The 26,870-nt window shown below is 40.5% G+C and overlaps 1 protein-coding gene across 1 annotated transcript in view; it reads left to right on the top strand.

Annotated features, from left to right (window-relative positions):
• The first annotated feature begins 7,060 nt into the window (after positions 1-7,060).
• Positions 7,061-26,870, top strand: part of kcnb1 (potassium voltage-gated channel, Shab-related subfamily, member 1) — a 365,065-nt gene continuing 345,255 nt past the window's right edge. The window contains exons 1-2 of the mRNA XM_068048804.1: positions 7,061-7,126; positions 9,647-10,321. Of these exons, the coding sequence (XP_067904905.1) occupies positions 9,659-10,321 (663 nt within the window). The 5' untranslated portion in view covers positions 7,061-7,126; positions 9,647-9,658. The remainder of the gene's footprint in view (positions 7,127-9,646; positions 10,322-26,870) is intronic.

Genomic DNA, 26,870 nt, shown 5'->3' with positions numbered 1-26,870 from the left:
AGGCCATTCAGATGAGAAATTAGAAAACACAAAAGGTGGTAGACATGTGGAAATCTCTTCCACAAAAAGCAATAGGTGCTAGTTCAGTTAAAAATGTTAAATCTGCAATAATCGATTTTTGTTATAAAAGGGTATAAAAGGATATGGAACCAAGGCAGATGAATGGAGATAAGGTACAGATCAGACTTGATCTCACTGAGTGGTGGAACAGCTTTGAGGACCTACTCCTGTTCCTATGATGCTTTGTCCTGCCTGGTCTGTAAAGCTCCGCAACTCACTGAATAAATCTGCTGAGTTATCAATCTGTTCTGTGCTTTGCTATCTGGTGGGATAACATTAAAAGTTTACCACGTACATTTCATAATGTAAAAATTGCATTGCCGCATATTTAGAAGCTCAAAAGCGATCAAATCCATAGAGTCTTAGCAGATATTATCTCCTTGATTTTGAAAATATTGCTTAGTAATTGTGATATACATTATTGCATGCTTCAGTCCTATTTGTCAACCCTTAAACTCTGTGCACACAGTTTGCATACATGGCATACTGGGTGTGCACTGCATACTGCCACTGAAAGATGGAGAAACCACAAAATGGAAAGCAGCATCTTCTTGTGCTTGCATCGTTGTGAAAATTTTATTTGCGTTACAATTAATGTTGAAGTAATATGTTCGGTTCAAATTCTACAACTACAATAACTTACATGTAGCTGTTTTAAGATCAAAAATTGTTCCAAGGTGCTTTACAGAGAAAGAAAGGAATAGATGCTGAATTTTTGTCATGCAGTTAGGAGAAGCAACCACAGGTGTTGTTGAAGGATTGGTGAGGCAAGTGAGATGGGGGAGGTGCACAGAAGACCAGAGTCAGATGGATGGAAGACCTAAGATTGGAGAAGGTTGCAGAAGCAGGGTAGAGTGAAATCATGGATGGGTTTGTAGATGAGGATGAGTATTTTAAATTCAATGCATTGAGCAACATACACCAATTGTAAATCAGCGAGGACAGTTGCGATAAATGAGCGGGACTTAATGCGGGTTGTAATGTAAGAAGCTGAGTTCTGGACAAGTTGGAGTCTGGAGGTTAAGAGAAGTAAGGAAAATGTTGGAAAAATCATAGTCTAGAGGTGACAAAAACATAGTTATGGGTTTCAGCAGTAGGGATGATGTAAGAGCAAAGGTGGGTCATATTATGATGGTGGAAATTGGCTGCCTTGGTGATGGATAACAATATGGGCTCAGCCCAGAATTGAATAAAACACTGAGGTGGTGTACAGACTGGTTGAACATGAGTGAACTGTTGGGAGGAGGGGGGGGGGGGGAGTCAGTGGTAAGGGAACAGAGTTTTTGGCAGAAATTGAAAAGGAATTCTAGTCAATCATCATAAATTGTCTGTGTGTTAAAATTCTCGTGTATCATCACTGTTAGTTGACTTCTATGTCTATCTTATTATTTTGTTCACTTATTTTGGGACAAAATTCATGGCCAGTAGAACACATTAGTTTAAATAAATGCTTTACATTAACCAAACAGATAAAGGAATGGCAGATGGATGGATCCTCACTACAGTGTAGTTTTATTTCTGTATAGTTTTGTCTATATGAATTAACTTTTCTTACACTGGTCCATTTAGTTTCACTATACGGTCCAATGTTTATAGTTAAAGAACTGTAGAATATAAGGATGAAAACTTACTTCTGTTCAAACAATGAAGAGAAGATTTGGCATGAGCATGTCAAGCATTCATAAGATAACATCCCTTGTAGTAATTTCTATCCAAATAACAACAATAACAGCTTTCATTCATATGGATCCTTTAATGTATAAAGCTATCCCAAGATACTTCACAGAGGCACAATCAGATCAATGCCAAGACCTAGAAGAAGATATCTGGAGAGTTAACCTAAGATGTTTGTTTTAAGAAGGGCTTTAAAGGAGGTGGAGGGAGGAGGGGTTTACAAAAAGAATTCAAGAGAACGGGACCTAGACAACCGATGGCATGTCCACAATTGATGTGATGAAGGGAGGAGAGGATGCACTAAAGGCCAGAGTCAGAGGAATTGAGAATTGAGGGTGGTTTAGGACTAGAGGATGTTAGGGCAGGGCCATGAAGCATTTAAGCATGAGGATGAGAATTTTAAATTTGAGTCATTGGGAGGCAATGTAAGTCAGTAAGGACAGGAGTGTTGGACTTGATGCAGCCTAGGTGTCATGCTCATGCAATACAAACTTATGAACTATAAAATGAACTTAGGAAATAAACCCAAAACGGACACTTTTCATGTAAAACAAAATGGAGTTGAGAGGTCAAGTAACCTTTTCTTTCCTGTCAATACACATAGAACTGCAAGAACCCTAAGTCAATCTTCATGTCTAGACAAGTTTTTGAGAAGTCCTTAAAATGCAAATGACCCTTTCTGTGGTAATGGCTGCATTTCTCCAACTGATTGCATTAACAATATTGTTGCAGACTTTTTGACTCCAAGCTTGAACTCCAGAGACTGGGTATGAAAAGCTCAACTTTATCAAGATGGTATGTGATTGGGTGACACGTAAACTCCATTGTCTGACAATGGCCTAGACATAAGAAACTATTTATGAATTTAATGGAAGAGAAACTCTAGTCATATGGCAGAAACTAGGTTTCTGATAAGGAGTTTTAATAAAGGTATATTCTGGACAGACAAAAGACACAGAGAGGAAAACGTTTTCGCCATTGAAGAGAAAGGACCCTGCCTAACACATTTAGCTTTTAAACTACATGAAGGCAGAGACTGGAGTTGGTTTTGCCCTCCCGACCTGCAAAATCATACAAGGATTTTGGCATGGATATTTGTCTGGAATATAACAAGAGAAATCTGCAACAGTGCATCCGTCCTCCTAAACCTCCCAAGTTTTCCTCTTCAGTGAACAAGGCCTGCACCAGCTCAAGTCTTCACCCACGAAAAGCAAGTGCAACAGAGAACTCTTAAAAATTCATAAGACCTGAATGCATGTTACTTTGTAATCTCTATCTTTTCTTGAGTATGTGTGTATCTGTATGAGTGTGAGTGTGGGTGTAGTTGTGTATATTTCAGGTGTTGAATAATAAACATTTATCTTTCTTTTAAAACTTACAAGAATACTGGTCATTTGTCTTCTCTTGACAACTAAGGCACTCTGGGGTTAAAATGCTTCATTTGTGTAAAAAAAAATGCAGTCTTTGGTCAGTTGAGAGGTGGAAAAGGGGGAGCCATCCCTATCCATCTCTCACCTGCCTGCAACATAGGGTGTGAGCAGCAGAATTTTGGATGAGGTGAAGTTTACAGGTTGGAGAATGGGAGGCCAACCAGGGGAGCATTGGAATAGTCGTGTCTGGTGTTGACAAAGGCACAGGTGAGGGTTTCAGCTGTCAATGGGCTAAGGTGAAATGGAGGCAGGCAATGTTGCGCAGTAGGTAGTCTTTTTGATGGAAAGTATTGGAGATCAAATAGGACGCTGAGTTTGGGAGCAGTCTGCTTCAGCCAAAATCATTGGTTGGTAGTGAGATGCAATCAGTGCTGAGGGTACGCAGTTTGTGGCGTGGGACAAAGACAATGTTTAACTAGGCAACATTGAGGCTTATCTAGGACTGAATGTTGAATCAGCAGTCTGACAACACAGAGGCAGTTGAGGAGTTGAGAAATGTGATGGAGAGTTGTGCTCCATATACATGGAAGCTGATCCCATATCTATGGATGATGAGGAAGAAGAGGGGGCTACAGACTGATGCTTGGGAGGCTCCAGAGAAGCCATTGCTAAAGAAGCTCTGGCTACAATTGGATAGCTAAGAGTGTAGCCAAGCAAGGGAAGTCCCAATGGGCTGAGCAACTGAGTAGAGAGAAATTGAAAGAGGATGGTGTGGTCAACTGTACCAAAGCTGGGATAATGTACAGTGATCATAGTCAAAAAGGATCGCATTTGTGGCTTTGTTCTTTTAATTATTGTTTCATCTTCAGCTATGGTGGTTTTAAGGCACCAGCCTATGATCAGTGGCTAAACAAAATGATTCATAACAGGCATATCCTATTTATTTTGCAAATTGTGAATTTTCAGCCTCACAATTGCATGAGCAGTCTACACATAAGTACTGTCATGCAGGCCTCCACCTGCCAAGAATGAGGCACGCATTATTTCACCACATGAACATTAAAACTTAAAATTGATGCTGGTAAGAAAAGAGGGCCTATCACAAGGAATTGCAAGGCCCCTCACTGGAAAGACCTTTTTTGCATGCTAGCAGACAACGTTGGAACAAAGGACCCAGTTCTTACTTCTCCAATACACAGAAGACCTGGTCAGACCAGTCTAGTCAAATGACTAACTGGCTGTTTTAATTTGAACTTGCCACAGAGTGTTTGAAACTCAGCTTGTTTCTCCTAGACTGAGAATGCCTCTCTCCTGTCTGCTCGCATCTCTTTCTCATGGAACTGCAGACCCATTGAAGACACATGAACTACAAGAGAGAAAAGTCTCTTACATCGAACAAGGTTTAAGAAGAATACTGGGCCCCAACGAAAAGCAAGTCTACTAACAAAAGGACTACAGTGAGCTCAAAGCACACTAAAAACCCCTCTTCAGAGATTGCCTCAAACTTTTTTTACTTTATTTTTTCTTCTGCTCTTTTCTGTCTCCTTTTGCATGTGCGTATCGTGTATGCATGCTAGCGTGGGGTGCGGCATGTATCCATAGGCGTTAACCGAATTGGAGTTTAAGTTTAAAGTTTAATAAATTTCACTTTTCTTCTTTAAACCTGAGAAAACCCGGTTGTGCTCATTTATTTGCCTTATAATTAGAAAGTGGTGAAAAAGGATTCACCAAGGGGGATCTCAAAACAAAGTGGGTTTAAAATTAAACCCTGTTACAATAAGACCAGGTGAAGACAGTAAAATACCATGACATCTTTCTCACCAGGTCGTAACAGTACTTACACAGACGCTGAGCTCCAATTCCTGTGAGAAGGCAGACTTAGAACATTTCTTTTTTTAACTGCTGTAACATTTCCTTTTTTAACTGAAACCTATAAAATTCTAATGGGACTTGACAGGGGAGATGCAGGAAGGGTGTTCCCGATGGTGGGGGAGTCCAGAACCAGGGGTCATAGTCTAAGGATACAGGGTAAACCATTCAGGACTGAGATGAGGAGAAATTTCTTCACCCAGAGAGTGGTGAACCTGAGGAATTCGCTACCACAGGAAGCAGTTGAGGCCAAAACATTGTATGGAGTTAGAAGGAGTTAGATATAGCTCTTTGGTTTAAAGGGATCTTAGGATATGGGGCAAAAGCGGGAACAGGTTACTGAGTTGGATGATCAACCATGATCATCATGAATGGCAGAGCAGACTCGAAGGGCCGAATGGCCTACTCCTGCTCCTATTTTCTACGTTTCTATGTTTAATTTTATTAAGTACTCCAGAGATGCAATAGACTATAAGTGCTTTATATTTGGTTTGACACCATACTGGAGTTATACTCCTCATGGCAACAAACTCAAGGTGAAGTGTGACAGCCTTCTGGAGGGGTTCTCATACTGCATCACTCTTGAGTCAGATCAGAACCTGACCCTGGAATTGTATTGTTCCTTGTTACGACCAGGTGAGAAAGGGGTCTAGGGTTCCCTCTCAGCCTTCACCTGGTCTTACTGTAACAGGGTTTTATTTTAAACACACCATTTTTTTAGCTCCCCCTCGGTGAATCCTTGTTCACTGCGTTCCAATTATAAGGCAAAGAAACCAGCCAAACAGCTTTTCTTAGGTTTAAAGAAAAAAGATTGAACTTTATTAAACTTAAACTATAATTCAGTTAATGTCTATAGATACACAAAGTGCCCACACTAGCATGCATATGTAACACACACATGCAAATAGAGACAGAAAAGAGCAGAAGAAATAATGTGGAAAAGATTGAGGCAATACCTGAAGATGGTTTTGGTTACTGTTCTTCGAGCTCGCTGTCGAGTCCTCGATTGTAGGTATGTCTTGATTTTCATTGGGGCCCAGTATTCTTCTTAAACCTTGTTCAATATAGGAGACTTTTCTCTCTTGGGGTTCACGTCTTTAGTGGATTTGGAGTTCCATGAGAAAGAGATGGGAGCAGACAGGAGAGGCTGTGGCGAGCAAGCCAGGAGAGGTCTTTACAGTCCAGGAGCAAACAGTCTCTCTCTCTCAAAACTGTCTGTACAATTCAAAAACTAGCTGGTTTGACCACATCTGTTTGTAGATTTGGCCATCTTAGCAGTCATCCTGGAATGTGAGTTTCCTCACCTTCAATGTCTGGTGATCAAGGTCCATTGTGGGTTGAATGTGTCAGGGAATGGTTCTTTGTCTCCACAAGCACTGTCTGTTAATGTAATGTAAATGTTTCTTTTCCAGTCACGGCTGATCTGTTTAACAAGTCATTTCCTTGCTCCAGCAACAGATTAAAATCAATGTTCATATGACAAAATTAATATGCCTCATTCTTTTTATTTGAAAACAAGAATGTGGAGAAAGGTTGGGGAAATGGGACGAAGTGGATCGCTCTTTCCTTATATAGGAGGAACCTGCCAGATAACCTTCTTCTGCGCTATGGATATGACTCACTCTAAGATTCCTAATAATATAAATGATAATAATTGCAGTGGAAATGAAATTAAACAATATCTGATAAACACAATGCAAAACACTAATAGTGAATCTGAAATCAGTAAGAATCTTTTCGACAACCAGAAACACAAGCTAAACGGATTCAACCTAGGCAGCAGTCTTGAGTTGATTGCAAAACAAAGCCAACCAGTAGGTGCCGCCGTTTCCTCCCATTCTCTATAGATTATGAGCTTCTTAATTCAGGAAGAATCTAAGGATGAAGGGACCTTTGTCGAACCAGACTAGACTTGTTGATCTCCATTAACAGACAGCGGAAATAAATTAGGAAAGCCTTTCACCGACCACGATATTGTTTGGACCCTGGAAAAAACACGAACTGGATGACAAAACGTGCAGCTGGAATCAGTGCAGGAGCGGAGCTGATGTGTGCTCATTTTTGCTTGGCGTTGCGAAGCCGTTTTCATCTCTAAGCAGCCCCTGTTAATCCAATCGGATTCTATTCCAAAACAGCAATAGGTTTTACACAAGGTTCGTAAAAGAAAAGGTTCTTACATCATCTCCAGCTAATTTTAGGCTATGGACATAATCTCAGTGTTTGATGGGTTTAAAAAGATATTATTACTGTAATCATCAGGGTAAGTAACAGATGTGCATGTTGAGGATACCGGCTTTATCCACTGCAGTTTAAACGTTAATGATTTTGAAATGAGCTCACTCGTAATAACATAGGACTCATAGCTGGCATTTGTTTTTTTTAAGAAACCTATGCAACAAACAGCCATCCGTTTTATGTCCAGTTTCGACCTAATTGCAAAGATTAACTATGTATTGGTATATGTAGTTGGGCATAAATAGAACGCTACTTTCATTCCATTATTTAAGTGAAGATTCAGACAATTATTATGTGGGGGGCGGGGAATATTGCTTTTTAGCAAATTGCGCCAAATTGCACTGTTGCCAATCTAACTCTACGGAGCTCCATCGAAAACGATGGCGAAAATTTGCTGTCATCTGAGGAACGTTAACACTGATCAGGGAAACACCAGAAAGGCTCTGACACATATGCAAATTTACCACGGGGAAATCGCCAGATTAAAACAGAGGGATGAATAGCGAACAAATATCTTGAAATAATCTCTTTAAAACTTTACCGCCATGAAATCAATATTATCGTTAATGAACCAGGAGGGTGTTGAATGTAAAGTTAAGAGACACGAATTTGGAAGGGCAGACTTTTTAATCCGCTGCTGCAGTCAGCTTGAGTGAGGATACAATTTTAAGTTAATATTCAGGATCAAGCTTTGTTCGTGCAATTTATTCCGCGTTTCAAAACATTCGTCCGCATTGCCATTCGTAAGCATAAATTGTCAATTTTAAAATTACTTCCACACAGAACAGTTTGTTTAATCAATGCCGTCCTTAATCACTGAATGCTGGCAATGTGACTCGGCTGTATTTGAAATCTATTCTGACATGACCTATTCTATCGCTAATGAACCAAATTCCATTTTGCACGGTTCTGGCTGCCCAAACTGGGCGAGCATTGAAATACTTCACAAGACAAACAACGTGAAAATCTTCTCACTCTGAAAATGCTCGGTAAACAGTCGCTCCATGTGGTTTTTTTTTGCCTTTTTCTCAATACTCTGGCAGTTCTGCAGATCAGTTCATTTCTCACAAAGCTAGACTGAGTACATTCATATCTAAAGCAGAGTTTAGAGAATGCATTGAAGAAAATGCTCACATTGTAGCACAATTGAAGTGGGGGAAGGTCGCGTCTTCTTAAATTTGCACTAAATCCAAACGCGGCTCCTGGGCATGATAGGAATGGAATACAAAATGATTGTTAAGCTATCGGGCAAAATAAAATGGCAGTAACTTTGGTTAAGGAATGTGGGGCAGCATGGATCTGCCATCTTTACTTGGAAACTCATGGGATATCTTTGGCAATTGATATCAACTTCACGTGGTTATTGAAGAACAGGTTGCTCCCTCCACGTGCTGGTCATTCTGTAGAAATGTTTTCAATTCCTTGAGGAGTAACGAGACGAAAACATTTCGGCTGCTTTAAAGAGACCGCGATCGTTCAATTCTTGACGTACGTGGGTAGACTTCAGTATCATTTTAAAACATGTACACAACATTGTCTAGTTATGCCTCTGCTGCTGGGCTCTTCAGAAGTACTTCTAACCGTTTAACGCGGTTGCTTATTGTATAAATAAAAATATTCAAACTATAGCTTCACCTTTAGCAATATCACATCCGAAAAGAAAGAACATATGTCTTTATATTTAGCAGTAATTAAAATACAGAAGCTTTCCAATGACAGTGTTTCGCGGTCTCTATAATGGAACGTCATGTGCAGCTGATCATAATTGCAGTTTATATATTAAAGGCTGCTACTGATGAGGTGAAATACAACAGAGCAAGTTGCTGGTTTAGGAGTGGAAACCAAATTGCAACTCAAATATCTGGGGTTCGGCCACAATCGGGGCTGAATTCTAGAGTTCCTGTCAGTAAATACACGACAGCGGATTTTTTTTTAAAAATAGACTATTTATGTCAAGAAGCAAGTTCAGGTTTAAATGCACAAGAAACAAATGGACGCTGCTTTTTGATGCAGATTGCAACTTTAGAGAGGCTGTTATGGGACATAAAACGATGGTTGTATTCGAATGTTGCCATTAGTTGATGGGGATAAGTTGATTAGTTCTGGATTTCTCAGGGAGGGGAATGTAATAGCCGGGAGGTGACTGCTGCCCTCTAGGAGATGCCTGTCACTGCGCTGCAGTTCAGCTCGAGTGTGTGGACAGCGCTCACTCGCCTCCTGCAGCAACACGGCTCTCTGGCCTTTGGGAGCTCGCCTGCTCAGAAGGAAATCTGTCCCTTGAGCAGATTAAATGAGCTATTTGTTTCACTGATTAATGGATAAAGCAGCGCACCCGCACTGCCTGACACTGCGTTAGAGATGCACTTGCTCCGTTTTGTAGGTCATTTGGATCTGAGAAACATTTTGGGTCTTACCACCAAATACCTTTTTTTTCCCAGCTTCGAGAATGGATGCAAAAGCGGCCAGATGAAAATCCTGCACTGAGTTCTGACACCCGGGCAGTTAGTGTAATATTAAATCCAGCCTTTCTGAAGAAAATTGGAAAAATGCCCGCGGGAATAAATAGAGGGGAATCTCGGTCGACCAACTCCCTGCCTCCAGATCCCATGGAGATCATCAGGAGCAAGGCTTGTTCCAGGAGAGTAAAACTCAATGTTGGGGGACTTGCACATGAAGTACTTTGGAGAACCTTGGACCGCTTACCCCGGACGCGACTGGGCAAGCTCCGAGATTGCAACACTCACGAGTCCCTTATGGAGAGCTGTGACGATTATAATTTGGAGGGAAACGAATATTTTTTTGACCGTCACCCCGGGGCTTTTACATCTATTTTGAATTTTTACCGCACGGGCAAGTTGCATATGATGGAAGAGATGTGCGCCCTGTCCTTCAGTCAGGAGCTTGACTACTGGGGAATAGACGAGATCTACCTGGAGTCCTGTTGTCAGGCCAGGTATCATCAGAAAAAGGAGCAAATGAACGAGGAACTGAAACGAGAAGCTGAAACGATGAGGGATAGAGAGGGAGAAGAGTTTGATAACACCTTCTGTGCAGAGAAAAGGAAGAAACTATGGGACCTTTTAGAGAAGCCCAGCTCCTCGGTGGCTGCCAAGGTAATCGTCATTTGGTGAATTTAGTGCACACTTTCAATTCCAAAATACATATTTCATTCAACTTATAAATATAATGCAAGAAATGCAAATCTTTTAAAGAATCCAAGGTATATGGTATTGTATTGGAACTGCTTGAGAATAAAATGATCACTACAGCAAACCTAGATTGACAGACGGTTCATCCAACGCAATCTATCATATTAAGGTGCCGTGAGATTGTTTCTGAAGGAATAAAAACCAAAGTAAATACAATAGTCCCAAATTTTAAAAATATGTGACACCTTTTAAAATCAATATTAGTTAATTTGCAGATTTCTCAGACTTCTAGATTGCATTTGTTTGGTTAAAAATACTTAACATCTTGTCTTCACCACACTAATTCTTCCACAAGATAGCAGTTTGAAGACTTTTTAATAGAGGAACCAGTTTATGCAACTGAAACCCACAATACTGTATTGTGTACTTTGCACTTTTAAATGATTTATTAAATTATTTTATGTGGGCAATCAAATCATGCTTGAAATGACTTTCTAAAGTGTTTTGTATCATGAATGGCTGTGCATTTCGATGAGAGTGCTTTCATTGTTCCTGATGAAGAGACCTAGCTTGGATTGGTCCAACCTTGCTTGGGTAATTCCTGTTTGAAAGGATTTTCCAGCATTATTGCTGGTAACAATATTTAGAGAAGTGCCTTGTTCTTAGGAAGGAATAGAAGTATCTCGTGCAATGTACCATATATACTTGGCTTCTGTTTTAAATGTTCTTACATTGTTGGCATTGTCTTTTCCATTTAATGTCAAAGATGCAGTGAGATGACTAAATAACTGTGAGGACTGATGAAATTCGTTTTACAGATGGTAAAACTAAACTGATGAAAATAGATGATTTGTTGGCCCTGTTAATCTTGTGCTCCATTACTTGCAATATCACTGTGGGCAAAAGCTAATCCAGTGCAGAGGATAACTGAAGACCAGTGAATTGTTGGGATGATTATTTTACTGTCTAAGAAATTATTTAAATTAGGTGCATAAATTCCATCCAATGACTTGTTTGAAAAATTGATTATATTTCTATGTACCAATCTGTCATTTAAAAGCTATAACATACATGATGTGAAAACATCAGCAATTTTGCAGTTTTACAGTATCAAATATATCACCGGATCAGTTACCAATCAATCCCAATCCAATCAACATTTTGAAATGCCTGGAATACACGGCTGTTAGTATTTTACAAATTGGGTGCAATACCGTATGCAGATGGGCAGGCAAAGTCAAAAAGTCGCTTTAAATAAATCAGATAGCCAATCAATGACAGTGATCATTATTTTGAAATAATTATGAATTATTGCAATGGGAAATGTAATTAATGAGGGAGACAGATAAAAGTTACCCTCTCATATATTTAATTAGTGACTACTCATGCAGTCAGTAGTGCGACATTAGTTTTCAATAATATTTAATAATATATTAAGAAAATGAAATAGAATAGAATGAAAAATTAACTATTAGTTCATCAAGCCTGTTTCTCCCAGATACTAGGTACCATTTGCCATGTCATGGATGCTATTCAATTTATTTAATTTACTGAGAAGATTTTGGAAGGAAATCTTCAGCACCCCCAAAGTGACTGAATGCAACTCCAGTCCATCCACCTTACAACCTTTTTTTAATAATTGACAGGTTTGTTTTCCCTTGTCTGGCAATTTGTCAAGTCCAGTGAATTAGAAGTGTTAGTTTTGAACAAAGTTAAATTGGACAGAAATGAAAGAAAGGTTCATCTGGGGCTTCAGTTGCATTCAGCCAGATGGTACTTGTCTAGGAGCTTAATTAGCGTGAAACAATATTAAGTTATGTGTAGTTACTGGTGTGAAACAGACTTACTACTCCAATAGTTTATAGCATCATCTCTTGCCACCAGTTTTCAAAACACCAAACTATTTCATGCTCATTTTTATAATTTACTACATTTTATATTTTCATAAAGACATTGTGTGCAGCTTACTGCAATTGCATAGAAACATTTTTACACCCAACCTGGGTCCTCTGATTAACCCTGTGACCAATGTTATGAATAGCCTCGGCATTTTAGTTAATACTTTAATCCCTTCATACCTATCAGCAAGTTTGTTGCTGGGCTGTGTGTGTGTGTGTACAGGCATATCTCTCTGTCTGTCTGTTTATCTGCCTCTCCCTTGTTTAATTTATATCCTTACACTGCATCTTCTTTGTTGATTTTCCTTGAAAAAAAATCATAATTTTTTTCATTTGGGAGTTCTAAGTTTACCATATCTATACTTTATTGAATCACATTTAGCTCACAGTTTACCTAATGTACTTAATTCCTTTCTGAAAATTGAAAGAAAAGGTTCTAAAAGGAGAACATATTTCTGTAGTAATGCTATGCAAATAGATTTGTTCTTGTGGAATCTTCAGTGTGGACATAGATATAACAGAATTAAAGGGATCAATATTTAGGTAGTGTCAAAGAAAAACCTACAATCTAGCAAGGTGGGCCTGAAGCTTTTATATCTGAGAGATATCTGGGAGAGTGTTTCACATTTGGGTAGGAAAGGCTGCATGTGCCTGTGATTTATTACATGTGTATCAAAGGTCATGTTTGCCAAATAAATGTCAAGCTCTGATTTATACTTCAGATAGATTGATGTTCATTCTCTGTAACTTCATCTTCCAGAATCTACTTAGCACAACAAAGTATATTTTGCTGCATGGCTGTGCTCTTGATTGGAGCAGTCCCTTCTGTTTAGCTCAATATTCCGCATATTCTCCGGATCGCCTGATGTTTTTTTTCTAATTAGGTTTTGACAGAAAATAATTACAACATAAATTAATAAAAACAATTAAGGTATACATGCTAACTAACTATTGTTACAACCAGGTGAGAAAAGTGTCTAGGGGTCCCTTATAGCCTTCACCTGGTCTTATTGTAACAGAATTTAATTTTATGCACACTGTGTTTTGGGCTCCTCCTTGGTGAATCTTTGTTCACCACTTTCCAATTAAAAGGCAAAAAAATGAGCATAAACAGGCTTTCTTACTTTTAAAGAAGAAAAGTGAAATGTATTAAAACTTAAACTCTAATTTGGTTAACGCCTACGGATACATGCCGTGCCCACGCTAGCATGCATACACGATATGCACATGCAATTAGAGACAGAAAAGAGCCGAAGAAAAATTAAAATAGAGAGGTTTGAGGCAATATCAAAAGAATTTCTTGTTACTGTGCTTCGAGCTCACTGTAGTCCTTTTGCAAATAGTCTTGCTTTTCGTTGGGGCCCAGTATTCTTCTGAAACCTTGTTCACTCTAAGAGACTTTTCTCTCTTGGAGTTCATGTGGCTTCAATGGGTCTTCAGTTCCGTGAGAAAGAGATGGGAGCAAACATGAGAGAGATGTTCTCAGTCCAGGAGCAAAGAACTTTCTGAGTTTAAATTCTCTGTGGCAAGGTCAAATAAAAAAACAGCCAGTTAGTCATGTGACTAAACTGGTGTGACCACGTCTGTTTGCGTATTCGCCCATCTTAGCAGTTAACCTGGAATGCTAGCTCTCCACCTTCAATGACTGGTAATCAAAAGTCCATTGTGAATTAAATTGGAGCAGGGAGTGGTCCCTTTGTCCTTTCCAAGCACTGTGTGTTACTATGCAAATGTCTTTCCAGTCAGGGGCTTGGCAACCCCTTGTAATAGGCCTTCTTTTCTTCCCAGAAACAATCTAAAATGTAATGTCCATGTGGCGAAACATCTGTGCTGCATTCTTGGCCTGCATGACACTTCCAACCCCAGGGGAATGAAACGCGATTTGAAAAAAAAGGCTCATTTCATTAAAAGGTTTGAGAGAAATATAAGATACCGAAAGAAAAATCATGCAATTCTCTCATTTACTTCCATTCAGTCATAACTCTTAAAGCTTATTAAAATGGTCTGTTCTGGGTGCCAGTGCTGCTTTAACTTCCCTTTTTTGTTTTTGGCATCCCAGTAGCATGTGCTTCTTTGAAGAAGCTTTTCTTCAGTTTGCCCATTGCCATGGCTATCTAGGGTTTTGTTCCTGCTGAGGTAATGTTATTAGTGGGCGGGTCTATCCTGAACTCTGAGTCATGCAAAGACTTTTGACTTCAGGGGATAGAGGGTTCCCTTTTTCTCTGACTGTAAGGGGAGGATTCTTTGTTAACGCCCCCCCCCCCCCCCCCGCCCGGCCCGCTTTGTTCTCTGGGACACTCTTACCTGCAATTATGTGTGCAGACTTGACTGCACTCTCCTGTTGCATTTTGACCAGGTGAGGCATCACCCACATGGTTTCTGTGCCCCCTACAGGTCTCTCTTTGTCTCTGCAGGTTCCTATAAATGCTGTTTGCAACTCTGGTGGGGTGCTTCTAGAGTCTGCATTTACTTAGGAGGGGGTGGGGTCTGACTTTTCAAATTTATCGGGGTGGCTGACTAGACAGTAGGGGTTTTTATCCAGGGCTTCCGCCCAGAGTTCCTTTAACCTGCCCTCTTGGTCACTTTTTCCCCTTCCCTGTTTAAACTTTTGCCAGCCGTGTGCCTCACTGTCCCCTTTTGTTCTTGGTGGGGGCCCCTTAGAGTTCACCAGCCCTCTGCAGGAGGGTCCTCCTAACACCAGTACAGGACTTAGGGGGTGCAGGTCACACTGTAGATTGGGGTTTCTCCGAAACCTGGCACATGTGGCAACTCCTGCAGTACTCCACCACATCTTTGTGGAGTTTTGGCCAGTCAAACTGTTGTCATATGCGGGCTTTGGTCTTTCGTATATCAGCATGTACAGCCACTGTAGTCTCATGTGCCCTTCTCAATATTTCTCCCCAGTACCTCTGCGGCACCACTAACTGGTGAACTACTGTCCACTCCTTGCCCTCAGGTCTGTGAGGAGAACTCCATTTCCTCATCAGTACCTCATTCTTTAAGTAGTAGCAATCAGGGACTCCCTCTGCTCCACTTTCAGACTGGGCAGCCAATATTGGGTCAGCTCACTGAGCCTCAGCTAGGGAACATCCATTTAATTCATTCCCTGGGTCTCCCAACTTTCCAAAGAAAGTCTCGGACAGGCAGACCTCATGCTCATTTGCCAGTGCAGTTTCCTCTGGGGGAGCTGATTTGATCATGGCCTGATCCACTACACATTCAGGGAAACTGCAGGGAACGGCCTCCTGCCACGTCCCTGTCTTTCTGACCTCCTGCGGTCTTTCTTTCACTACTTGGGGGGCTATCACCTTCACCCCTGCCAGATCATTACCTAGGAGCAGGTCAACCCCGTCCACAGGCAAACTATGGACAATCCCTACGGTCACTGGTCCCGAAACCAGATTGCACGCCAGATACAGCTACTAGTGGCCCCTGTGTCCCTGAGAATCACTATGGGCTTGCTTGCCACACTCAAGGGGTTACTTTCCCTTCAGACACAAAACCCATTAACCCTGCTGGTTTCCCCTTTAGTTTCCAGCAGTCAGCTTTTAAATGACCTGCTTTATTACAATGGAAGCACACAGGTCTCCGGGTCTCACTCTTGCTCACAGCACCTTCCTTTTTGGCTCAAGGAGGGCCCGCTTTGTCTCCTGTTTTTCTTTCTCTCCCAGGACTGCTTGGGCAGAAATCATCTTCCCACCCTTTGTCCTTTTCGGATGTGTGGGGTGATGAGAAAAGGTTCTCCACTGGGAAACTGACTTATAAATTAAAGCAAACTCATCAGCCAGAACGGCCGCTTGCCGGGCTCTCTGCACCCGCTGCTCCTTTACATGGGTCTTTATTGAGAATGGAAGAGAGTTTTTAAATTCCTCTATTAGAATTACTTCTCTGAGAGTCTCATAGCTGAGCTGTATTTTAAAATCCCTCAGCCACTGGTCAAAAGCCAGCTGCTTACTTCTTTCAAACCCCAGATATGTTTGATTAGCTTGCTTTTTGAGGGTTCTAAACTTTTGGTGGTAGGCTTCGGGTACTAATTCATATGCTTCGAGGATAGCATTTTTGGTCAGTTCATAATTTGGTGAACTCCCATCTGGCAACAAGGAATAAACCTCAAGGGCTTTTCCAGTTAGCTTGCTTTGTATTAAAAGAGATCAGATCTCAGCTGGCCATTTTAACTGCCTTGCCAGTTTCTCAAAAGACACTAAAAACACTTCCACATCTTCCTCATTGAATTTTGGAATTAATTGAGCGAGTTTTAGCAATTTTGTAGCCAGCCCTAAATTCTGCTCCTCTCTATTGGCCATGCTTTCACTGGGTTTACACTGTCACCCCCTAGTTAACTCAAGCTGCCTCAACTTTCTCTCTCCGCATTCTTTCTGGAATATTCTTTCTGTTTTTCTCTCTCATTCGTTCCTTCTCCTGCCTTTTTCTTCACATTCCTTTTGGAAGGTTTTCTCTTTCTCCTACCATTCCTTCTGGAAGGCCTTCTCTTTCTCCCTCCCTCTTCCCTCAAATTCAAGTTTCCTCTGTTCCAATTGTATCTTTACTTACAATACCCTGTCAGAGTCTGCTTCTAACCCTGCTTCTGCTTCTTCAGATTCAAGGGAAAAATGGTGGGCCACTACTAGTCTTAGGAGTTCAGACTTCCTAGCCTTGCCACATATAGTGATCCCGCACTGCTTAGCCATTTTTCTGAACTCTTCCATACACAGTGCTTTTAACTTATCCCAAGTTACTTAACCCTGGCTTGAAGAGCTACTTGCTTCAGTTGCAGACATGTTCGTATTCAATCACACACAACCACAAGAAAACCTGTATTAATCTTGCTCTTTTTTGATTGGGACAATTTGGCTTCCCACTTCCAATTTCTCTCATTTGTGGGAAAAATCCCAGATGCTAGCACCCACATTTCTGTTATGAGCATATGGGAAAGGGGTTTAGGGGTCCCTTTTAGGCTTCACCTGGTTTCATTGTAACAGAATTTAACTTTAAACACACTGTGCTTTGAGCTCCTTCTTGGTGAATCTTTGTTTGCCACTTTCCAATTAAAAGGCAAAGAAATGAGCATAAACAGGCTTTCTTAGGTTTAGACAAGAAAATGAAATTTATTTAAACTTAAACTTAAACTCTAATTTGGTTAATGCCTACGGATACATGCCGAGCCCCACGTTAGCATGCATACGTGATAGGCACATGCAAATAGAGACAGAAAAGAGCAGAAGAAAAAATAAAGTAGAGGTTTGAGGCAATATCAGAAGAGTTTCTTTTTAGTGTGCTTCGAGCTCACTGTTGACCTTTTGTAAGTAGTCTTGCTTTTCATTGGGGCCCAGTATTCTTCTTAAACCTTGTTCACTCTAAGAGACTTTTCTCTCTTGGGGTTCATGTGTCTTCAATGGGTCTTCAGTTCCGTGAGAAAGAGATGGGAGCAGACAGGAGAAAGATGTTCTCAGTCCAGGAGCAAAGAGCTTTCTGAGTTCAAATTCTCTGTGGTAAGGTCAAATTTAAAAAAAACTGCCAGTTAGTCATGTGACTAAACTGTTGTGACCACGTCTGTTTGCGTATTCGCCCATCTTAGCAGTTAACCTGGAATGCTAGCTCTCCACCTTCAATGACTGGTAATCAAAAGTCCATTGTGAATTAAATTGGAGCAGGGAGTGGTCCCTTTGTCCTTTCCAAGCACTGTGTGTTACTATGCAAATGTCTTTCCAGTCAGGGGCTTGGCAACCCCTTGTAATAGGCCTTCTTTTCTACCCAGCAACAATTTAAAAATGTAATGTCCATGTGGCGAAATATCTGTGCCCTATTCTTGGCAGGTGGGGGCCTGCATTACACTATTTATTGCAAACTCTAAAATGCACAAAAGCTGCAAAGTAATTTTAAATCAGCCAAAATTGGTATGGCATATCAATGCAGTCTTACATGCCAAACTTAAAGTTTAAATATACCGCCAGCAACAGATGCATTAAATTTGAAAGCTTTTAGAACCCTGGTCAATACAGAGAGTGACTCTCAATGGAACAAAATAAGTTGCTGTATAGCAAATATTTCCAAAATAAATACTGTTTTATAACTTTCAAAGTATATTGTGTTGTAAAGGAAACTTTGTGTAAAAGTACAACATCATCATATTGTGGAGTACACCACAGTGAGTGTTCTTTCAATGCAGTGGTTCAGTCCATACTCTGCTTCGTTAATCTGAACTGTGCTGAGTAGGCAGTTGCTATTGGTGGCATGATACTTACCTGCAGGGAGATGGGGAGTATTAGAAGGGACAGTCATGGCAGTATGGGAACCACTTGGTTCTCCTGGTGACTAGCTGTGGGACTCTGGTGGTATTCTGGAAGCATGGCTTGCCGCCACTCTTTTTTCAGCAGAGGTGTGATAAACCGCACAAGCTAAAGGCAGTGGGATTAGAAAAACTAATGTGGAAGACTGAATTAGCACTGATAAAGACTTTCGTTTGTGTTCAGGGAATATTCATGTGAGAGCTGCATTGTTTTAATGTTAAGACAAATGAATTGTTGATTGTAAAGAGTGAATATATGTGTCCCTAATTTTTGTTGGCAGTATTCTATCTTTATTTAGGTTACTATTCCCTGTATTTTCCTGATTTCCTGATTTTTTTTTTCTAATTAGATGTTGACAGAAAATAATTACAATATAAATTAATAAAATCAATCAAAACATAATAACCAATTTATTGCAAACTGTAACATGCATAAAAGCTCCAGATTGATTTTAGATCTGAGAAAAATCAGTATGGTATATCAGTGCAGACTTACTTGCCAAACTTAAAAGAATTTACCTGCCACAATAACTAAATCAATAGAATACATCTTAGGTTTACAAGTCTATGGTTGCAAGGTTTCAACAACTACTATGTAAAACTAGTTTATGTTTCACTTGATTGTCCTAGCCAACATTTAGCCCTCAACCAATACCACACAGAGCAGATTAATTGATCATTAATCTCATTGCTCTTTGTGGGATATTATTTTGCTCAAATTGACTGCCATAGTTTCGAGCAACAATGATAGCACATCAAATATAGTTTGTGTGAAGCACATCAAAATATTTCTCAGAGGTGAGAATGCTTTATATATGCAATGATGAGATGTTTTATATATGCAAATCTATCTTTCATGCTATTTATTGTATCTGTTTTTGATTAATGATGTGTAGAGTACAGAAGGTTTGCCCATTCTGTGTGCTTTGTATGTAATGACTGTGTGTGCTCCTGTTAGGGATTGGTCTTACAGCATGTTAGGTTACTAACTTGTCATAGTGAGCTATAGTGACATGTACAATTTGGAGCAGAGACACAGCTTGGTTGGGCCCAACAAATTGTTAGATGATGGATCATGTACATTCACAAGGGACATAAATAATGGTTGTTAATAGTTGTCAGTATTCCATAAATTATTTTTCTGCTGTAGCTATGTGCTGCAGAACTAATAAAAATATGGTGTGTGGAATCTCCAAGACTTTTGCACAAATTACTAGATAAACTTGTGTTAAGTGTTTAAAGGTTAAAACCATTTAATCTGTATTATATTCGTCACATTTTACATTAACAATGTCAAAGAATTTTGATATTATGCAATATTTTCACCTTATTCCACAAGCAGCAATTCATTTGTCATACAAAAGCATAATACTGCAGATGCTGGAAATCTGAAATAAAAATAGAAAACGCTAGAAATACTCAGCAGATCAGGCAACATCTGTGGGAAGAGAACCAGAGTTAACGTTTCAGTTTGATGACTTTTTGTTACAACTTGGAAGCGTTCAAGATGAGCAGGTTTTAAGCAAGTACAGAGGCCGGGAACAGTGGGCGGGGGCAAGAACAAAAGGGAAGGTCTGTGATAAGGTGGAAGACGGGAGAAATTAAACGACAAAAGGGAGGATGGTGCAAGGAAAAAGGAGATGGTAATAGGACAAGTAACAAAAGCTGAGACCAGGGGAAGTATAAGTGGGAGTAGCAGAGTCATGACCAACAGCTGCTGTCGAAAAAATGGGGGCAGAGGTTATGAGCTGAAATTCTTAAACTCCATGTCGTGAATGCCAGAAGGCTGTAAAGTGCCGAATCAAAAGATGAGGGACTGAATTTTACCAGCCCCTTAATGCCATAAAATTCAGCGGGGAGAGGCCTGCCTCGACCCCCGATGTTGAGAAGGGCCCACTGAATATTACTGGTAGTGGGAGGGACCTCGGTTCAGCCTCCCGCTGCCCCCAAACCCCTCCCCCCCCCGCCCCCATCTCCGCCACTTGGTGTTGGGGCCTTCATCTAAATATTTAAATGAACAATAATGAGCTTTAGATTAACTTACCTGCAGGCAGCAGCTGTCACACGCCAATTTTACAGCCGTCGAATGCACCTCACGCGCCTTTGGAACTCCATATGGAGTTCCGAGGCGAGAACCTTGTGGGGAGGGGGGAGGAATAAAACTGTCAGGGTGGGAGGGTTGGGGGAACAGGAGAAACAATTTTTAATGGCTGTGGGGATATTGGGAAGGGGTTGAGGGTCAAAGGGAACAAATTTCGGGGGGAAAGTTCAGGATGCTAATAAAAGTTTATTATGGGGGAAGAGGGCAATTAATATATAAATTACCCATTGTGGGGTGGGAGATGGGATTTAGAGTTGAACTTAAAGTTTATTTTCATTTCCTGGTGATCGGGACCTTTAAATTTAAAAATGTTACTGAAGGGCTTAAAGCCCTTTAAAAATGGCGCCGGCGCCTGTGTGATGGCAGCCGATGCCGTTGCCAGGGACACAGCGGCCGCCTCCTCTATGGCATCAGGGGTGGCCGCTCCACCCCTCTATTTAAATCAACCCCTGTGCGTATATTGCGGGTGCCGTGCGGCGGCACTTCTGTGACGGGAGACTGCTGAGTTCAAAGCATGCCACCGCGGAGCGCAGCACGCGATTAAAATCCAGCCCAAGGTGCTGTTCCTTGAGCTTACATTGAGCTTCATTGGAACAGTGTAGGAGGCCAAGGACAGAGAGGTAAGAGTGGGAGTGGGCCAGATAATTAAAATACTAGGCAACCAGAAGCTAGGGCACGCTTGGGGACTGAACGCAGGTGTCCTGCAATGCACCATCTGCATTTGGTCTTCCAATATCGAGGAGATCACATCATGAGCAGCAAATACTGTATACTAATTTGAAGGAAGTGAAAGTAAATTGCTGTTTCACCTGGAAGGAGTGTTCGGCACCCTAGACAATGGGAATGGAGGGGGTGAAAGGGCAGTTATTGCATCTCTAACACTTGTATGGGAAGGTGCTGTGGAAAGGGGAGGGTTGTGTTGAGGGTGATTGAGGAGTGGGTCATGGTGTCAAGGAGAGAACAATCCTTTCAGAATGCTGAAAGGGGTGGGGGGGTGGTGGGAAATGGGAAGATGTTTTTGGTGGTGGCATCACACTGGTGATGGAAGAAATGGTGGAGATGATTCGTTGAATCTGAATGCTGATGGAGTGGAAGGTGAGGACAAGGGGAATCCTGTCATATATCTGGGAGGGAGGGAAAGGGTGAGAACGAAAGTGTGGGAAATGGAATGAACACATTCAAGGGCCCTGTCAACCACATTTGGAAGGGAATCCTCAGTTGAGGAAAAAGGAAGACATAGCAGAAGCACTAGTATGGAGAGTGGCATTGTCAGAATAGATGCAACGGAGCCGAAGAGACAGGGAGAATAGAATACAATCAAGTCTTTGCAGGAAGCGAGGCGTGAGGAAATGTCGTCAAGGTAGCTGTGGGACTATTTGGGCTAGAAATGGAGACAGAGAAGTCGAGGAAGGGAAGAGTTAGAGATAGACCATGTGAAGGTAAGAGAAGAGTGGAAATTGGAAGCAAAGTTGATGACATTTTCCAGTTCAGGATGAGGGCAGGAAGCGACACTGATTTAGTCATCACTATACTGGAGAAAGAGGTGAGGGAGGGGCCTGAGTAAGAATGGCACAAAGAATTTTCCATGTAACCCACAAATAGGCAGGCATAGCTAGAACTCATAAGGGTTCCCATAGCAACACCTTTAATTTGAAGAAGCTAGTGGAATGTAAAGAGTTGTTCAATGTGAGAACAGGTTCAGTTGGGCGGAGGAGGGTGGTGGTGGATGGGAACTTGTTAGGTCTCTATTCAAGGAAAAAGCAGACAGCCCGCAAGCTATCCTGGTGGGGGAGGGAGGTGTAGAGGGATTGGACATCCATGGTGGAAAAGCAACGGATAGGGCCAGGGAACTGGAAACTGTTAAAATGACGGAAGGCATTGGAAGAGTTGTGGATGTAGATGACTTGGCAATGGAAGAAAAAAAGAGTTGAGATAGGGTGGGTCTGCCGGGGCAGTCCTATTTATGGATCTTGGCGAAGAGGTAGAAAGGGGCTGTGTGGGGTTGGGGAACTAAGAGGTTGGAGACAATAGAGGGAAGATCTCCAGTGGAGGTGAGGTCAGTGACAGTTTTGTAAATGTTGACTTGATGTTCAGTGGTGGGGTCATGATTCAAGGGAGGTGGGAGGAGAGTTGGCATCCAGCTTCCACTAGGTAGAAGTCAGATCGGCAAATAACAGTTGCGCCACCCTTGTCAGCAGGTTTAATAACAATGTTCAGGTTGGACTTGAGAGAATGGAGTGCTGCAAGTTCAGAGGGAGATAGGTTGGAGTGGGTGAGGGGAGCAGAAAAATTGCCAATGTCAGGCCGGCAATGTAAAGATCTATAGAGGGGAATAGGACAGAGGGAGAGGTCCAGATGGAAAGAGAATTCTTAAGATGGGAGAAAGGGTCTGCTATGTGGGGAAAGAGTCCTGATCAATGAAGTGGATGCGGAGCCTGAGGCGAAGGCAACAGAAGAAGAGATCAGCATTGAAATTCATTGAGGTGGGAGTGTAAGGGGATGAAGCTGAGGCATTTACTGAGGACTGATCATTCGGGGTCACAGAAGGGAAAGTCAGAAGGAATAGTGAAAACACAGCATGGAGTGAGTTTGGAAGAAGGGATAGGGTCAGAGGAAAGGGAAGGGGAAGACAGATCAATTCATTTGTTGTGTTCCATTTCATATTGAGGTTTCCTGAAGATTATGATATATCATCTCTCACATAATTAGATAACAGGTATTTGTTTATGCTAGCAGATTTTCCTGATTGAATTTGTTTTTATCCCCAAAAGTTCAAAACAAATATGACCGAAGTAGAATATATTTTGCATTTACATTATCTGAGTAGTTTCTGTGAATGATTGATGAATCAGAGGAGTTTCAGTAGTGCACTCTCTTTCGCCAGCATTCTGATGATCCTATTTGGAGTTGAAGTATGTTTGCAAAGCTGCAACTGACCTGAATTCTGTGTTATTATTCTATCTTGCCTATTATCAGTTAAAATTGTTAATTGTATAGGAAGAAGCATAATATTTCAGTATAAGGAGAAATCAGTTTGTTTTAACACTGCTTTGGGATCATTTTGATGCATATTTTGCAATGTAATAGAACTTCTCCAATGACATGTCATTTACCTAGTACCGTGTGAAACTACCATTACAGAGGTTGTGATTATCAATAGTACAACTTAGACAAAGGTACATTCTTAGTAAACCCTTAGTTGTCAAGTCAATGATAATTGCATTTCACCTTTTAACAGCACATATGCCAGTTATGTTATGTTTTAAGGTTGTGAAATTCAGTGTTTATTGCAGCAGCACTTGAAAATTTTGCACAAATTAGAATGTTGGTGAATCAGCTAAATTCCATCAGAGCAATGAAGTCTAAAATGGGACTCTGAGAGGTAATGGGGAAGTGGACAAAACTGATGACTTTACTGCCTAGTCAGATTAGGATGAGCTGTCATTAGTTTTTGTTAATGATTTATTTAATGTAATAATGAAACTAATGGCAGCATTTAGCAGTAATGTCCAAACTCTTCCAAAGTAACTCTCCTATCAGCACCTCCATGGTTGGTTGAATCATAATTCACTAAACTCAATTATATTTATAACTTACTTAAGATATTGTAAATTGGTGATTTATTGCAGAATTTAAAATCAGCTGCAGTCAATGCGATATTAAAAAAAATAAGGAAATTATATACCAGCATTTTGCATGTAGCAGCCATGATAATTTCTGCAATGTTTTATTTAATGGCAAGAATCTAGGGGCTCCTTTTATAATAGATTTTAATGATGTAAAATGAAAAGTATTGCATGATCTTTTATGACAAATTGTGGAAGCCCCCTTCACTTTGCTCTGCTTTAGATCTTAGACTTTGAATAGTTTGGTGAAACTTCTGGATTGAGTAGATGGAGGGAAGAAAAGAGATTGTGTATTTAATCTTGCCAATTTTCTTCACTGTTGAAGGTACCAATTCATAGTGTGGAATTACTTCCAAGGTGCAGTGTGCACTTTAATATCTGATCCAAATTCTTCATGTGTGAGTTGAACAATGAGATTCAACAGGCTATTTGACGATGGGGATATTATCTAATCCTGTTCTCTGACATCCACACAGATGTACTTCTCGGCAGAGGTGTTAGCTAGCCTTTGCATTGGGAATCCTGGATGTTTTCCCCCTCTCTAGCCCAGAAAACTTAGTCCAGTTGTACTGCTTCTCACCTTCCCAGCTGAGATTAGTTTATTCGGCACAGATCGGGAAACCTGGAACCTTCTGAACTCCATGGGCTGAAGTTTGTTCAGCTCCCGGCGGTGGGAGAATTAAATTCAGCCCTATGAGTTAGTTGCATGCTTCCTTTACCAACTGAAGCTAACTGGGGGTTTTTTAATTCACAGCATGTTCAGCTATTAAATCAAACAATCCCTCCCAAATTCTGCATTTGCCACATTTTATGGCTGATTTTATCTGTTTGTCAATGCCTAGAAACATTTATCAAGTTGACAGCAGCCTTATTCACTGTAACTATATTACTTAGCTCTTGTTTATTTGCATTACGTTTAGAGCCAGATCCTCTTACACAAAAGTACTGACCCTGAGAATGGTTTATTACTTATATCATTAATCAATTATAAGCAGAAAGCTCTGAAAACTGCAAAATTGTGTTGATAGCGTATACATAGAAAATGGTTGATCAATTTGACTCGTTCATCATTTTTGTGATTAATTACTACTAAGGCCATCAGTATCTTATAGCTTTTGTTTATTCCATGTTTGAATCCTTCCTTTTTTTGTATGATACTACTTTATTTACAGTTGACAGACCATGTTTGCGACTGAAGAACTTTAAATATTAAACCTGTACACTTCGAGTATAAGTAATCAGAACAAGCATTAACAGCAAGAGCTGCCCAAATCTGGCTGCTCTTAATAAATCCAAGTGCTAAAATACAACACCTATCTCTCACCAGGTACATGTGGGGAAAAATGTTAATTTGAGAACACAAGCCTTATTCAGGTTTGGCTGCTCAGTGAAGTGTGTATAATGTTATTCATGCAGTGTGGCCATTAAGCTAAGCAACAAATTAGAGTTGTGTGTATAGTTATATATTTTGGCTTGTAAATAGTTCCATCTGCTACTAACAAACAGCTACTTCTTGTGGATTGAAATTAGCCTTAATTTTAGAAACATGATTTGAATATTTTGTCCAAATATAATTTACATTTGAATTACTATGATTGGGTTCTCTCAATCCAACTGGATAACTGATAAGTTATTGAAAAGCCTGTTTACACAGAGGAGCATATAATGAAGGTGTATGGACTTGAAGCATGTATGTTGTTTTTCACAGTAATGACATTTAGTCAACTGGTATCTAATGCAGAATAGTTTTTGTAAGTGCATAAAGAAAATAATTATTTAAATATCCATTTTAACTCTGGATGTGTTTAATGCTAGTGGCTGTCAACTGTCATAATAACATCATTGTTAGGCACGTGATTATATCCAATCACAATGCCATAAATGTATGGACACAGTGTGCCTTTTCTATTTACTTTTCTGTGCCTTCCTCTCTCATTGCCTTGACAGTTCAAAGCTTTGCACAGATAGCTTTTATTGGATTACTTCAGTTGGTGGTTTAAGCCCTGTAACATGATGACATCATCATACTGAACGCAGTGAATATCTGATTTAACAATATTTGAGGAGGATGAGAAACTGTAGTTATGAGGATAGACTTCAGATACTGTGACGATTTCCATTGGGACAGAGAGGCAAAGATGAGATTTAATAGCAGTTTTTCATACTTTTAAGCATTTTATTCAGGTGAATAAGTAAAGACTATTTTCTGTGATTCGGAAGTCAGTGATGAGGGTATATCAATTTAAAATTTGATGAGAAAAATGAGAAACGAACTAAACTGCTAGTATTAGGACCAAGGCGGGAGGAGTGCACTGTTTATTCTCGTCCCACTTCTCCACAGGTCACAACATATTATTTTAAATTTTCCCGCTTATCGATATGGTCAATCATATACTCTATTTTCCCAGAATAAAACACACTAAATAATAAATAAATAACTGTTACCAGGGTTTTTGTTCTATCTTTAACTTGAGTCATGTGACAACCAATAACATTGGACTGAATTTTACCAGCCCCTCGATGCCCTGCGTTGCAGGGTGGGGTGGGGGGGGGGGGGCTGGAAAAATTCTGCAAGGAGAGGCCCGCCTCGACCCCCAACCTC

Source organism: Heterodontus francisci, chromosome 16 (assembly GCF_036365525.1).
Source record: "Heterodontus francisci isolate sHetFra1 chromosome 16, sHetFra1.hap1, whole genome shotgun sequence".
In the NCBI taxonomy this organism is placed as follows: domain Eukaryota; kingdom Metazoa; phylum Chordata; class Chondrichthyes; order Heterodontiformes; family Heterodontidae; genus Heterodontus; species Heterodontus francisci.
The sequence above is the reverse complement of the archived record's forward strand: the minus strand, read 5'-3'. Positions and strand labels throughout refer to the sequence as shown.